General features: G+C 41.7%; 1 protein-coding gene across 7 annotated transcripts in view; it reads left to right on the forward strand.

The window, feature by feature from the left end:
* The window catches only part of ARHGEF6 (Rac/Cdc42 guanine nucleotide exchange factor 6), a 96,319-nt gene that overhangs the window by 59,512 nt on the left and 21,140 nt on the right, over window positions 1-15,667 (forward strand). For all 7 annotated transcript variants that reach the window (XM_027607900.2, XM_027607899.2, XM_027607898.2 and 4 more), the window contains 2 exons: window positions 1,147-1,269; window positions 15,063-15,201. In XM_027607900.2, coding sequence (XP_027463701.1) covers window positions 1,147-1,269; window positions 15,063-15,201 — 262 coding nt within the window. The remainder of the gene's footprint in view (window positions 1-1,146; window positions 1,270-15,062; window positions 15,202-15,667) is intronic.

Raw genomic sequence — 15,667 nt, forward strand, 5'->3', positions numbered from 1 at the left:
ATTTTCTTTTGTACATTGCAAATTACTTGGAAAAGTTAGTCAGGTGATTCATTCAGTTGCATAAGCTGCTTTTTCTCTTTAAATCACGCCTGGTATCTTGTCTATTATAGTAACAGTTGAAATACACAAAAAGTGGGGAAAGGAAAGTATATCTTTATGTGAACCACAATACATACTGGAAGGCTAGCTCGATGGTTGAGGTGTTCAGCTTCATACTGCAGAATGGACTGTAATGATCATCAGGCAATATAGTTCTGTAGCAAGATTAATTTTGCAAGCACTGTATCTCAGAGAAGTTGGCAACTTTCATCATCTACAGGGAAACCGGGGTGATTGCCTGTTTCTTGAGCTTTCTGGGATACAGGTGGTCATCCGGGAAGGAAGATGGTAAGAGCCCACACCAGAGGCCTGAGGGGCCGTCCTCAATGCTGATAGGGATCCAGCTTATTGACGTGGAAAGATAAGTCAGTAAGTGAGAAGAACCGATTACAAACTAGATTTGTAATCTTTGTTTTCCATTTTATCGAGAAACATGTAGAAGGAAGACCAAGGAATATGCCAAAATTGTTCTAATAGCTGTCTCTGAATGGTGGAATGCTGAGTAATTTTTTTTTCTTTCTTTCACTTTTCTGATTGGTCTACAAATGAAAACAGGTGGCTTATAACTTAAAAAAAGTAAAGCCTTGAGGCCATCCTGCCTAGCAGCCGCCAAGCCCCTAAGACTACATAATATTCCTTTCTGATGTGTCAGTTTGGGATTTGATTACTTTTGTCTGTACTTGAACTTCATATAAATTAGCCAAGAGTATTTTTGTGTGTGCCCGGCTAAAATTTTGAATATTGCAATTTGAACAAATATCTTTAAAAAACAACCCTCCCTGGTCATTTCAAGTAAGTATCTGGCCCCTATATATGGGCGCTATGTTTGGCGGCTCGAGTTTGAAGTGATGGTCAATTACCCCATTCAAAAAATAATAATAATAATAAAGCGGCAGTCAAGAACTTGCATTCCATGGCAAAAGTGGTTATAATCTAGTTTCTCTGTTCACTTTGGCAAAAGAATTCAGAAGGTTCGTGTGTCGCCAGATTTCATTGGAATCCTCTTCCTTATTTTACATTCTGTGTTTCATCTTGTCTCACCTCCAGGTTTCCAGAAAATCAGCACAAAGTAGGAGGTTGCCTGCTGAACCTCATGCCTCACTTTAAATCTATGTACCTGGCTTACTGTGCAAATCATCCTTCAGCTGTCAATGTGCTCACACAGCACAGGTGAGTTGTACCATTTCCCCAGGTAAGCTGTTCCACCGTGAGATCCTTTCCTAGGACCGCTTCATTTGGAAATCCAAGGTCTCCAGTTGAACTTTTGATCATCCCCCTTCATCGCTGCAGGAATTAATTTGTCGTTCCACCGATTGCTTGTCTGTCCGTGCAATAGGTAATTTACAGAGCATCTCCTATGGGCAGGGTCCTGTACTAGCTGATGGGGGATACAGCAGTCAACAAGGAAGAGGAAGTCCCTCCCCTCCTGGAACACAGAATCTCAAGAGAAATACAGACATGAACTTAAACGTCATAAACGTGGTATTACAAAAGGGTAAATTAAAAAGATGCCACGAGACTTTGCAATGTGGTCTCAGCTTCGTGTAGGGGGAGGGTAGCATCAGGGAGGGCTTTCCTGAAGCCAAACTCTATTTAGATCCGGTGTTTGCGCCTTCTCCTGTCCCAGCGAATGGTTTATCTGAGTTACTGGCAGATAGCTAGAGTGCCTGGCTTCGTCTCTTTTTCACTTTCCCTTTGGCGAGTGGGGGAAATTTCCAACAGCGCTATGGCTCAGAGGCAGATACTCATTAACATGGAAAGGTGGAAGGAAACTAGCAGGGTGAGCTATCTGGCAAGCACTTTAAGCAACGGGCTGTGATAATATTTGTACGTGAATATAAATTGTTTCCAATTCATGGGGAACAACGAAACAGTATCTCCTTTAAGAGTCCTTGCAAGGGACCCAGATAAGTTCATATCTCTCCTGCCCTTCCTTACCCCCTGACTCCCCATCCCCGACGCATTCACAGACGCATTCATCTGGGCCAGAACCCTGGATGATAGGCTTAAAGATGCAGTTTGAACTTTGAAATCATGTGCTAGAAATCTGGCAGGGGCGGGGGGGTGGGTGCGTGTCTCTCACCACACAGAGTCTCTTAGGACGTAACCTGGAGACCAGACTCAGAATGCATATGGATTCTGGAGGCTGCTCACGACTGGAAAGAATATTCTTTTCTTAATCTGGCTCAGACCTGAACCCCCAGGGCCAGACTGGAACACCAGTTGACACAAACCCTCAGAAGTGGTGGAAATTTTGGTTTTGTCCTGGTTTGTTAGGAGCTTTATTGACTTGGGCACCTGGGTGGCTCAGTCAGTTAAGCGTCTGCCTTCGGCTCAGGTCATGATGCCAGGGTCCAGGGATCGAGTCCCACGGCGGGCTCGCTGCTCGGTGGGAAGGCTGCTTCTCCCTCTCCCACTCCCCCTGCTTGTGCTCTCTCACTCTCTCTCCCAAATAAATAAATAAATAAATAAATAAATAAATCTTTTAAAAAGGAGCTTTATTGACTTTATAGAGCCATTAAGTAAGGACATTTTAAAGGTAGAATTCAGTGGGTCCCACTTGAAGGTCCATTTTATTCCCCTGATCGAAGTCATGAATTCTTGTGGAATAGCAAATATGGAAGTTGGAGTTTAAAGAAAGAGAGGCCATGATTCTGAGTTATTTAGGCAAGTGGCTCAACTCCTTAGAGCTAATATTGGCTAATAATAGTACTGACAGCACGCCAGGCGCATGACGTAAGAGCCTATGAGGGAATTACTATTACTACCATCCCTGCTTTACAGATAAGACATTGGAAGGTCAAATAGTCGGCCAGAGAGCTCATAGCTCTTAAGTGGTTGAGCCAGAATTAGCATCTAGGTCTGTCAGACTTCTAAAAACAGTATTTTTTTTTAAAGATTTTATTTATTTATTTGACAGAGACAGACAAAGTGAGAGAGGGAACACAAGCAGGGGGGTGCGAGAGGGAGAAGCAGGCTTCCCGCCGAGCAGGGAGCCCGATGCGGGGCTCGATCCCAGGTCCCTGGGACCATGACCTGAGCCGAAGGCAGATGCTTACGACTGAGCCACCCAGGCGCCCCTAAAAACAGTATTTTTATTGAGATCTATATTTTACCTACAAAGAATGCTTTAAATGCAAATTTAAAGAATTACAATAAAATGAACACCCATGTACACACCACCCAGCTTAAGAAATAAAACATTACCAAAAAAAGAGAAAGAAAATGTTACCATTTCCTTTTTTATCTACCAGCCTTATTGAATCCTACTTCACATACCATGCAATTCACCCATTTGAAGCATACAGTTGAATTATTTTTAGCATATTCAGAGTTGGGCAACCATCACCACAATCAATTGGAGAACATTTTCATCACTCCCCAAACAAACCCATACTCATTAGCAGGCGCCCTCCATTGCCAGGCCAAGGCAACCACTAAAGTCCTTTACGTCACTCTGGATTGGCTAATTTGGGACATTTCATTTAAGTGGAATCACACAGCATAGGGCCTTTTGTGTTTGGCTTTCTTCTCTTGTAATGTTTTCAAGCTGCATCCATGTTGTAGCACTTATTAGTACATTGTTTTTTTTACTTTTTAAAAAAGATTTTATTTATCTATATGAGAGAGAGCACACATCCACAAGCAGGGGGAAGGGCAGAGGGAGAGGGAGAAGCAGACTCCCTGCTGAGCAGGAGCCCGACGCGGGGCTCCATCCCAGGACCCCGGGATCATGACCTGAGCTGAAGGCAGTTGCTTAACCCACTGAGCCACCCAGGCGCCCCAGTACCTCGTTTTTGAAATTGCCACAGAAGATTCCATTATGTAGATACTGCATATTGTTCTTCCATTCACCAATTTGCAGACATATGGATTGTGAATAATCCACTGCTCTGAACATCAGCTACACGTCTTTGGGTGGACGTATGTTTTCACTTCTCTTGGGTAGATTCCTAGGAGTGACATTGCGAGGTCATATGATAACTCTTCTGTTTTCACCTTCAGAGCAACTGTCAGACTGTTTTCCAGAGTGGCTGCACCCATTTATGTTCCTACCACCAGTGTCAGAGGGTCCCATTTTCTCCACATCCCCACCATTTGTTATTATCCGTCTGTTTGATTACAGCCATCATTATGGGTGTAAAGTGATCTCTCATTGTGATTTGATTTGCATTTCCCTAATGAATAATGATGTTAAGTGTCTTTCATGGGCTTATTGGCCATTTGTATATCTTCATTTGGAGAAACGTCTATTCGGATCCTTCACCTATTTTTAAAATTAGATTATTTGTTTTATTATTGAGAAATTATGTACCTACCACAAATTCACCATTTTATTTTTTTTAAGATTTATTTATCTGTTTTAGAGAGAGAGTGCATGCATGCACACACGAGCTGGGGAGAGGGGCAGAGGGAGAGGGAGAGAAATCCTCAAACAGACTCCCTGCTGAGTGCTGAGCCCCATGCGGGGCTCAATCCCAGGACCCTGAGAACATGACCTGAGCCAGAATCAAGAGCTGGATGCTTAACCGGCTCAGCTACTCAGGTGTCCCATAAATTCGCCATTTTAAAGTGTATAATTGAGGGGCACCTGGGTGGCTCAGTCGGTTAAGCGTCTGCCTTTGGCTCAGGTCTATGGTCCCAGGGTCCTGGGATTGAGCCCAGCATTGGGCTCTCTGCTCTGCGGGAAGCCTGCTTCTCCCTCTCCCACTCCCCCTGCTGGTTGTTCCCTCTCTCGCTGTCTCTCTCTCTCTGTCAAATAAATAAATAAAATCTTTAAAATAAATAAGTAAATAAAGTGTATAATTGAGTTGTTGTTAATATATTTGCCAGGTTGGGCAACCATCACCACTGTTTAGTTTCAAAACATTTTTATCTCCCCCAAAGCAACTGTGTAGCCAGTAGCAGTCACTCTCCTTCTGTCCAGTGGCTAACGATGTTGAGCACAGTTGCACGTGCTTGTTGGCTATAATATCTTCTTTGAAAATATGTTTGTTTAAATCCTTTGCCCATTGTTTAGTTGGGCTACTCATCTTTTCATTGTTGAGTTGCAACACTTTGTATATTCTTCTTTACATTCCTCTTATCAGATACATGATTTGCAAAATTTTTCTCCCACTTTGTGGGTTGTCTTTTCACTTTCTTGATGGTGTCCTTTGAAGCACAAAAGTTTTAATTTTAAGTTTAATTTTGATGATGTCCAATATGTGTTGCTTGTGCTTTTGATGTTATAGCTAAATGAGTATTGCTTAATCCAGGTCATGAGGATTTATGCCTATTTAAGAATTTCATAGTGTTATCTCTTACATTTAGCTCTTTAATCTATTTTTGAGTTACTTTTTGCATATGGTGTGAGGTAGGGGTCCAACTTCATTCTTTTGCATGTCTATGTCTAATGTCCCAGCACCCTTTGTTGACTTCTATCCTTATAAATTTGTTACATTGTTTTATGTCTCAGAATTGGATCTGTCTTGGTGAATGTTCCACGTGAGCTTGAGAAGAATATATATTTTGCTGTGGTTAGATGAAGTATTCTATAAATGTAAATTAGATGATTAGATTGACAGTGCTGTCCAGTTCAGCTATATCTATACTAATTTTCTATCTGCTGGATCTGTTGATTATTGATAGAGGGATGTTGAGGTTTCTAACCACAATAGTGGATTTATCTATTTCTCCTTTCAGTTCTATCAATGTTTGCCTTATGTATTTTGATGTTCCGTTGTTAGGTGTATTCATGTTAAGGATAGTTTTGTCTTGTTGGAGAATTGGCCCTTTACCTTTATGTAATGCTCCCTCTTTATCCCTGATAGTTTTCCTTGTTCTGATGTCAGCTTTTTCTGAAATTAATGTAGCTAATCCAGCTATTTTTTTATATATCTTTTGCTTCCTTTTCCTTTTATTCTGTCAATGTCTTATAGACAATATACCGTTGAGTCTTGTTTTTTAATCCACTCTGATGATCTCTGTCTTTTAATTGGCATATTGAGACCATTTACATTTAAAGTGATTATTGATATAGTTGGATTCATGTTTACCATGTTTATAACTGTTTTCTATTCATTGTACTTGTTCTTTGTTTCTTTACTACCCCCCTTTTACTGACTTCTCTGGTTTTAGTTAAATATTTTATATGATTTCATTTTATCTTCTCTCCTAGCATATTATACTATTAAAGTAGCTCAGGCAGTTATGAATCTGACTCTTAATTATTATTATTCTCTGACACTCTTCCTTTTTTATGTAGATCTAAGTTTCCTTCTCTCTGAAGAACTTCTTTTAACAATTTTTGCAAAGGTGGTCCACTGGTGATAATTTCCCCCAGTTTTTGTTTGCTGAGGAAGTATTATTTCTCCTTCACTATTTTTTTTTCTTTTAAGTAGGCTCCATTCCTGTCATGGAGCCAAGGCGGGGCGTCAACTCATGACCCTGAGATCAGGACCCGAGCTGAGATCAGGAGTCGGACTCATAAGTGACTGAGCCACCCAGATGCCCCTCTCCTCCACCTTAAAAAAACTTTTCCCTTTTATTTTTATTGTGGCAAAAATATATATATAGCATGAGATCTACCCTCTTTTTTTTAAGATTTTATTCATTTATTTGAGAGAGAAAGTGAGAGAGAGAGAAAGCACGAGAGGGGGTTGGGTCAGAGGGAAAAGCAGACTCCCCGCTGAGCAGGAAGCCTGATGCAGGACTCCACCCTGGGACTCGATCCTGGGACTCCAGGGTCATGACCTGAGCCGAAGGCGGACACTTAACTGACTGAGCCACCCAGGTGCCCCAGAGATCTACCCTCTTAAACAAATTTTTAAGTGTAAGAACAGTACACAATGGGATTTTTCTCCAATTTTTACCATGAGAACTTGCATGGGCTCTTAGATGCAAAACCCACAAAAGTATTGGAATCTCGAGACTGCGTCAAGAGTTTTTAACTGCCCAGCTAGTCCACACTTAGACTCCTGAATTCATCAAAACTAGCATTTGAGTGTTGCAACTAGTTACTGGCTCCAGTGGCTTCTCCTTCAGGGAAGTGGAGCTCTGTTTTAATTCTCTGTATTTACCGGTCCTTCCAGATTTGGAGGGGGGTGGTTTTCCCTGTGATCTCAATTCCCAGTGGATCTAAGAAAAGTCATTGATTTTCAGATAGTTCAGTGTTTTTTCTTGTGAGAATAGTAATGATGCCCTCCAAACTCTACATGTCAGAGCTGAAACCAGAAGTCTTTCAGTGAGTTTTTGAATTCCTTTTTTTGGTGGTTGCTCAGAGACTTTCTATATATATATATATATATATATATAATCTTAACTTAACAGAATCTCCTTTATATTCACACTAACTTAATTCTAGCGAGATATACTAATGTTATTCCTTGTATAGCTCTGTGTCGTCTTCCCTTTTTGGGGCTACTATTGTTATACATATTACTTCTCTATGCTACAAACCCAGTAACATTGCTATAAATATTATTTGGTGTAACTTTATGTGTATTAATGAAACTGAGAGAGGAAAGGAGAACAAGAATATATTTAGAGCATCTGTTCCATTAACATTCTCATTTACTATGTGTTTTATTTCTTCCTGTGGATTTGAGTTACTATCTGGTATCATATCCTTATTCCAATAGAGCTTTCCTCCCACCCACCTCCACTGTGCTGTGGTTGTAAAATATATTTCTATGTGTTACAGGCCCCATGATATGATTATATGAAATGTATATGCGTTATACATTTGTTTTTATATTAGTTAAGAGAAAAAGGAGTAATAGGTATTTATACTGTCTTTCATAATTGCATGATTATCTTTGCTGGTCTTTTTTTTCTGTGTGGATTTGAATTTACATCTGGATTTACTTGATTTTATCATCTAACTTTCATATTTCACGTAAGGTGGGTCTTCCAGCAACGAATTCTCTGTTTTTGTTTATTGGGGAATGTTTTCTTTCCACCTACATTTTTGACAGATAGTTTGAATGGATATAAAATTCTTGGTGGGCAGTTTTGTTTCTTTACCTTGAGTATGTCATTTCACTGCCTCCAGGCCCTTATTAATTCTGAGGAGAAATTAGCGGTTATTCTTATTCAGGTTCCATAGCCCATGATGAGTTGTTTTTCTCTTTCTCTTTTGTTTTTGTCTCTCAGCATTTTTACTATAATTTGTATATGGATCTCTTTGCATGTCTCCTACTTGGAACTCATTGAGCTTCTTGGCTATGTAGAGTAACATTTTTCTCAAGTTTGGGAAGTTTTCAGTCATTTTTTTTTCCAAATATTTTTTTCTGCTCCATTCTCTCTCTCCTCTCATTCAGGACTCTCAGGATGCATGTCTTATTGTGCTTAAAGATGTCCTGCATTTCTCTGAAGCTGGTTCATTTTTCTTTATTTGTTCCCTCTGCCCCCCGTTTTCTCAGATTGCATTATCTCTATGAATCTATCATCAAAGTCACTGATTCTTTCTTTTGCCAGTTCAGATCTACCACTGAGCAGCTCCAGCAAATTTTAAAATTTCAGTTATTGTACTTTTTAACCCCAGAATTTCCATTTGGTTCTTTTTTTTTTTTGATAATTTGTTTCTTTACTGATCCTCTCTGGTGAGACATTGTCATTATAGCTTCCTTTAATTCTATAAGCATGGTTGGTTTCCTTTTGTTCTTAGAACACATTTATAATGGCTACTTTGAAGTCTTTGTTGAGTCTGACATTTTGTCACTCTCACAGACAACTTCTGTTGTCTCTTTGTATCTCCTATATATGGGTCACACATTCCTGTTTCTTTGTGTGTTACCTATTTTTTTGTTGTTGAAAACTAGACACTTTATGCAATAATTTTAGGTTTAGCAACTCTGGACACTGATTCCTTTCTCCCCTCCTGGGGCTGTGTTTTTGTTGTTGTTTGCTTCTTTGTTTGTCTAGTGACTTGATAGACTCTTTTAGTGAGGTCTGTTTTGCCCACAGTGTGCACCTCTGATGTCATTCCTCGGAGGACCCAGCCTTGGTCATGCACACAGTCATCCTGAAAGGACAGTGGTTTTATTAGCAGGGTTCTCTTTGCCCATCTCTCCCTGATTTTCCTGATAAGCTGTCTACCCCAGTTCCATATCACATCCAGCTGTTAGGCTCCACTAATTTCCGGCTGATTGCTCTCATGTTTTTTGACAATTCCCTGGGGGCATAAATTGATCTGTCATCTGATCCAACGAAGTAGCTTTTGAGACCAGTCTTTGAAGTTTGTTTTGACCCTTCTTAGCTGTCTCTTTCCTTGGTTCTTTCTTGTAACCTAATTGGCCTAGGGTTTAGATTCTTGCTCTTAATTAAGACGAACTGCCATCATCCTCTTACTTGCTTGCCACCAAAATCTTCATTGTTTTTGTAAGAGCCTTTAGGCTTGGATTTCCCCCACACTCTTTCTTTTTTTTTAAAGTAGGCTCTACCCCCAATGTGGGGCTCAAGCTCATGACCCCTGAGATCAAGAGTCACATGATCTACCAACTGAGCCAGCCAGGCGCCCCTCCCCCACACTCTTTTTCAACTAAAACCAGTTCCTCTGGGGAGAGCTTCAGAACTCTCTGTTCCTATAGGCTGTCTTCCTCCCTGGGCAAAATCTTTGTGCCACTAGCCTCTGGTCTTCTCTGCTTGCCTCTCCCAGCACAGAACCTCTGCCCAACAAGTGAGTGGGGGTGAGGGTGTTGGGTCCCAGTGTTTTCAGCCTGCCAGTCCTGGGGTAGAGCCTCCTCCCTATGTGTGTGTGAGCGGGCGTGGGGTGGGGTAGCGGGGGGGGGGGGGGGGAGCGGGTGCTGAGTAGAGAAGGAAGCCTCCAACCTCTCAGCCACACTGGCCAAGAATTGGCTTCTTCAGCTCAAAGTGGGTTTGTGTGGGGATTAAATGAGATAATGTCTACAAAGGACCCAGCATCTAGCACAAGGTAGTTGTAGCCACTCCTTATTTCTACTGTATTCATCTGCTACCGGCTACTAGCTGCTTTTTAGAAGAAAGGTATGCGGTATTTCCAGCAGATGAAAAACAGAGATAAAATCAAGTCACCAGTCAGCTTAACAAATCCTAGCTTCAGTTGGAGTCCTGTGTGTACTCTCTCCTATTCCCTGCTCCTTCCTGCCCCTCCCTCCCAGGCCACAGGGAACCACAGTTCTGAATTTGGTTTTATCATTTCCGGGAATGTTTTAATATTTTACTACCTATCTTCAATGAAGAAAAAAAAAAGATCCAGAAGCATTTTTCCTGTGGTGGATACATAAACATCTTGCGTATATAAGGGCAAATTTCTGAATACCAATAAAAAGAGATGCCCCTCTTTTCCTTTTAATCTGAGAATAGCAATTCCAGAAAGAAATGGTAGTGTTCAGTGAAGTTTCTATTGTTAACTCTGTGTGCTGAAATGTTACTGACTGCATTTACCCACATTAGGAATTTAATTTTATAATAACAGTACAGATTCCTTCAAACATTATGATTTAAAGTTAATTTAGAGGTTCTCAACTTTGGGGGGATTATCATATCCTATTTGCTTCATTTTAGTTTGTGGTGTTTTTTGAGAATCTTAAAATATCCCTTGAAATGACGGAAGACTCACTGGAGTCCCATAGAACTGAATTTTTAATCTTACCTTTAATTTGCATGTAAGGAGTAAAAATTAAATTGAAATGCTTGGGGGTTTCCCCAGATGTGCTTCTAATATAATCTCAGCTCTGTTACATGCATTTTGTGGTGATTTATGCTGACTAGTAGAGGCAAGGTAGAGTTGAATGAAATTTACAGAAATTTCGGTCTAAAATCCTGTTTTATTGTCTTTTTTAAAAAAATATATTTATTTATTTACTTTAGAGAGAGAGAGTGGGTGGGGGTAGGGGCAGAGGGAGAGGGAGAGAGAAACTTTAGGCGACTCACTGCTGAGCGTGTAGCCCCATCAGGGGCTCCATCTCATGACCCTGAGATCATGACCTAAGCTGAAACCGAGTCGGCTGCTTAACCGACTGAGCCACCCAGGCGCCCCTAAAATCCCGTTTTAGATGAAGGTGTCAGCTGAAACAAGGACATCGGTGGATTTCTGTTCTTTCCTTGCTGAATCTGTGAATGATTAGACACTGGAAAATCCCTCCAGCCTGAGCAGGCCAGTCGGTTGAAGTTCTTCCCTTCAGCCTGCAGATGGCAGTATCATACCAGCAACGCGCCTGACATTTGTCAAAGCTCTACAGCTTTAAAAATTCACGGCCTGTTGGCACCTTGTTAAAAATGCAGTAATGTATTAGCTGAATATGGGTATAGAAGCAGACCCCAACCTTGATGTGTCCCCATATTTACATATATTTGAATGGCTGCCCCAGTCTTTTGTTATCCCTGGTTGAGGTCTTTTGGGGTTTCCCCTCTCTCTCCCCTTCAGGCTTCTTACTGTAGCTCTTATTTCTTCCTGGGAATAAGCTCTCTCTTACAAAAATACCCACCTCTCTCCCGTGCTTTGGTGCGGCTCCCATCCTTTTCATGAGGGAAAGGGACCCGGATTGAAAGAGAGAGCAAGGAGAGGGGAGAGTGAGTGCTAAGACAGGTCTAAACTGTACTTCTGTCTCCATTGCAGTGACAGACACCACTGTGTCGCCACTGTGCCCTTTTCCTCTTGTTAGTTGTCACTCTGTTTACCCTGTTGTCAGCAATGAAGACTTTGAGAAAAACCCAGAGTTGTGTTCTGTACTTGCTTCAGGGACAAGGAGCGTAGGGACCATTCTGAGACTGGATTCGGTCCTGTCTGTGTCTTTGAGGAACTGGGGAAGGGAGTGAGACTGATCACAAATAAAAAGTGGTGGGGACAAAAAAAGCAGACAGCCTGCTCTCTGGGACTAGATTAATGAAAAAGGGGTAATAGGGATCCACCCAACTCAGTTGCATGGCATCCCTGGGATTTTCCACTGGCCAGAGGCCTGGGCCCTTCAGCTCCTCAGGCCTCACTTGCCCCTTTCCAGTGATTTCCATGATAGGGGTGTGGGCAGGAGGGTGTGTGTGTGGGCGGGGGGGGGGGGGGGCGGAAAATCTGATCCTTTTCCAGATGTTCTAGGTAGACTTCTCATCATTCAAAGTAGAAATCTATGCAAAGATTCCACAGAAACACTCTCATATGATATGGTTAAGCTCTGTAGAGGTATTAGAAGGTAAGATAGTTTTCTGGAGCCTTCCAGCCCAAGCCAGAGCATCCCAGAGCCCCATGCACCCTGCATTCTGTGAGATAAACGTATGTTGAGTCTAAGACAGCATTTATACATTGAGAACTGCTTCTCTTGTATCACATCACGTGTACAGAACATGTGAAGCTTGAAAAACAAGCCTTAACCCATTGACATTTCCAACAGGCTGTATAAAATTAAAAACCGCACTTTAAAGACAGCTTGTTCTTTGGTACGACAATATAAATTTGAGTCTTACATTTTTGTATAATGACATTAATTTGTGGATTAAGTTTATTTGGCTCAGTAAAATGTGTCTTGCAGGATCTAGTTATTGTAATGGGCAGCAGCTTAAGGTAGTTTTATTCTTTTGTTGCACAGTAAAATGTTCATTTCCTCCCCAACAGCCAATGAACTCGTGTTAAGTTGAAAAATAAAAAAAAAAACTCTTTTATAATATTTAGCAAGCCTAAAAGTTAGAATGCTGCATGGAAAGTAATAACAAAGTACGCGTTAGTATTTGCTTTTAATTGTCGCAAGCCTTGTATCAATTAGAGTAGAACATTGAGGACGGGGGCACTTATTTAGTCATGGAAAGAAAAAACAAGACTTGTTTACCAAATTGAAAAGAAATTAGGAAAGTGATTTTCTCTAAATTACATTTCTACTCAAATGCACTCTCCAAATTCAAGTTATTTTCCTAATTATATTTTATATGCAATGAATTTTTAAACCTCTTTGTGCACTTTATGCTCTTGGTTGGAAATTTAACATCAATTGAGTTTCCATTAAGCTGGAAATCACAGCTTAATGGTAGTTTCTAAAGATGTGATTTTAGCAAGGTATTTGCCTTGGCACAGTAATAATAGTAATACAAATACGTTTACAAACTACTTTAAAGTTTACAAAATCCTTTTCTATACAGAGGCGTGTGGTGTCATGGAAAGACTTGAGGGTTTGACTTCAGACCTGGGCACGAACCCCAACTTAGCCATTTACTTCCGATTACTCACTTTTCCTGAGACTCAGGTTTCTCATCTGTAAAATGAGGATAACACCTGGGTTGAAGGGCCGTTGCGCATATTAAATAGGATTAAACGCACTCCCGAAGACCTTAACGTGAAAGAGTCGCCTTCCAAACCCCAATGGTGAATCTTCAGAATTTTAGTAGGAAGTAGGTTTGAGTCAGCTGAGGCCAGGTAACTGATCCAGGGTCACCAGCCCTGTTTTATGACTCCAGGTCCAGGGCACCTCCTTCCTCCCAGGGGCTTCTGGGGCAAAAACGGATACAATCCGTGTGGCTTGTCAGGCATGACCACTCAGACACGATCCCGCTTCCATGAAAGCAGTGATTCCCAGCCCATTTTCCCTTTGCCATACGTGTGACCCTACATGGCTCCAGGTTGCCAGGGCATTAGTCGAAACCCCATCCCTTCCTCTCCCACTCACAAAAGCCCAAGGAGGGAATGTGTCTATGAATAGGGGTAACCTGCAATCCAACCCATCCCTGCCCCCCCCCTCAGTGTTTTACTGCTGATAGCAAGTTTCTTTGAACATGTTTCACCACTGATTGCAACATGCCATGGTTAGGCACTGTCCTGCCTGAGCTGTCTTCTAGGGAGAATAAGTAAGTCATTTTGTAGTGGAGGGTTCGTGAAAGAGTGAGGAGAGAGATGGGTCGGACCCATGGGAGGCTAGAAAGTGCAGGCTTGGGTTTGCAGGCAATCAGGGGTTCCTGAGTAGAAAGCAACAGGATTAGAGCCGTGGTCTGCAGGATGGCTGGGAAGCCAAAAAGCCCGGGAGCCAGGAGACCAGTTGGACTCTTGGAGTGAACCAGATGGGAAGAGATAAAGGTCTGAACTGAGGCAGTGGCAGTGCAAATGGAAAGGAATAAACTTGAGACTGATTGGATATGCACCGGCAAGCAAGGAGGCAAAAGGGGCCAAGGTAGAAGCAGAAGTTTCAGAACATGCCGTCCCCGTAGACAGTGGGGGTCCTTGCACAAATGAATATTAAAATGAGCTTGCAGCCCCAGGACTCGGTATCACGTTGCTGGAAAGGAGACAATCCAGACGGTGCAAAAAGGAAGAAAGAAGAAGCACAAGCTTATAGGGTAGAATTCATGACATATGAATAGTCTTTTTCTTTTAACCAAGCTGCCGCCTTATAGAACTGTCTGTGTAGCCCTGCTGCACTGGTTTCAGATCCTAGGCTAAGTGACTCTGTGGTTAGTCAGACACACATGCAGCTATCTGAGTTTTGAACTTGATTCTGAACATTACAAGTGGGTGCCCGGTGATAGGGAGTATGCGGTGAGTTGCTACCCTCGGCAATTGACCAGCCAATAACTAGAACGTTTGAAGTGACTAAAACCATACGTTGGGGCCATCTGGTAGACTGTATGTCCCATGTCCGTCAGGGCAGTCTTCTTAAGGGCAGGGATTTTTGTTTTGTTCACTGCTGTATCCCCCAGCAGAGACCAGAGCCTGTTACTTAGTAGATGTCAATAAAGGATTGTCGTACGAGCAGAGGAAGCTGGGGATCCTGAGCATCTGGCTCACCACAGTAGCCCCAGTGCTGGACACAAGGCTGATTGCATAGCAGGAACTCAGTAAAGGTTTACTGAATGGAGTTGGCGTGAATTGGACGGCATTTGGATTAATGAAACTCATTTCTGTTCGGTTTTATATTGTGCAAAGTACAGGAAAATAATATTCTTCTAATAATAAATCAATAATTTGGTTGATAATTCTTTACTTGGAACATGAAGCAGTAACAAAACTGCGGTCGTTTTTTTGCTAGTGATGATCTGGAACAGTTCATGGAAAGTCAAGGTGCATCCAGCCCAGGTATCCTCATTTTAACAACCAGCCTCAGCAAACCATTCATGCGACTGGAAAAGTATGTTACTCTCTTGCAAGAGTTGGAACGGCATATGGAGGTAAGGGAAGGCAAGGTACGGGCCTCTGCTCTGGAAGAAGCAGCCAGTCTCCCTCCAGACTAACCTCACTAAGGAATTCAGAAAAAGCCTTGGTTTCGCATTTTACTTGATCCAGTCTTCTCTCTTGCTGGGCTTCTAGTTTCCCTCTTAATGCAGCGAAATAAAAAGGGGGCATTCTTCCCCCCCCCGAAGATTTTTTCATTTTTACTTATTTATTTTTTCCACTTGTATTGGGGTGTGATTGACAAACAAAAACTGTATATGTTTAGGTTGTACAATGTGATTTTTTTAGGTGTACAATGGGATGGCTGAATATATGTAGAGATTGTGAAGTGATTACCATGAGCAAGTTAATTCACACCTCTATCAATTCACAGAGTCATTAATTTTTTTTCCCTTTACTACTAAATATTCATGATCATTTTCCCTCCCAGCCTCGGTGCTGCTGCTTTTCTCAAGTTGACTT

This window comes from Zalophus californianus, chromosome X (assembly GCF_009762305.2).
Source record: "Zalophus californianus isolate mZalCal1 chromosome X, mZalCal1.pri.v2, whole genome shotgun sequence".
NCBI lineage: Eukaryota > Metazoa > Chordata > Mammalia > Carnivora > Otariidae > Zalophus > Zalophus californianus.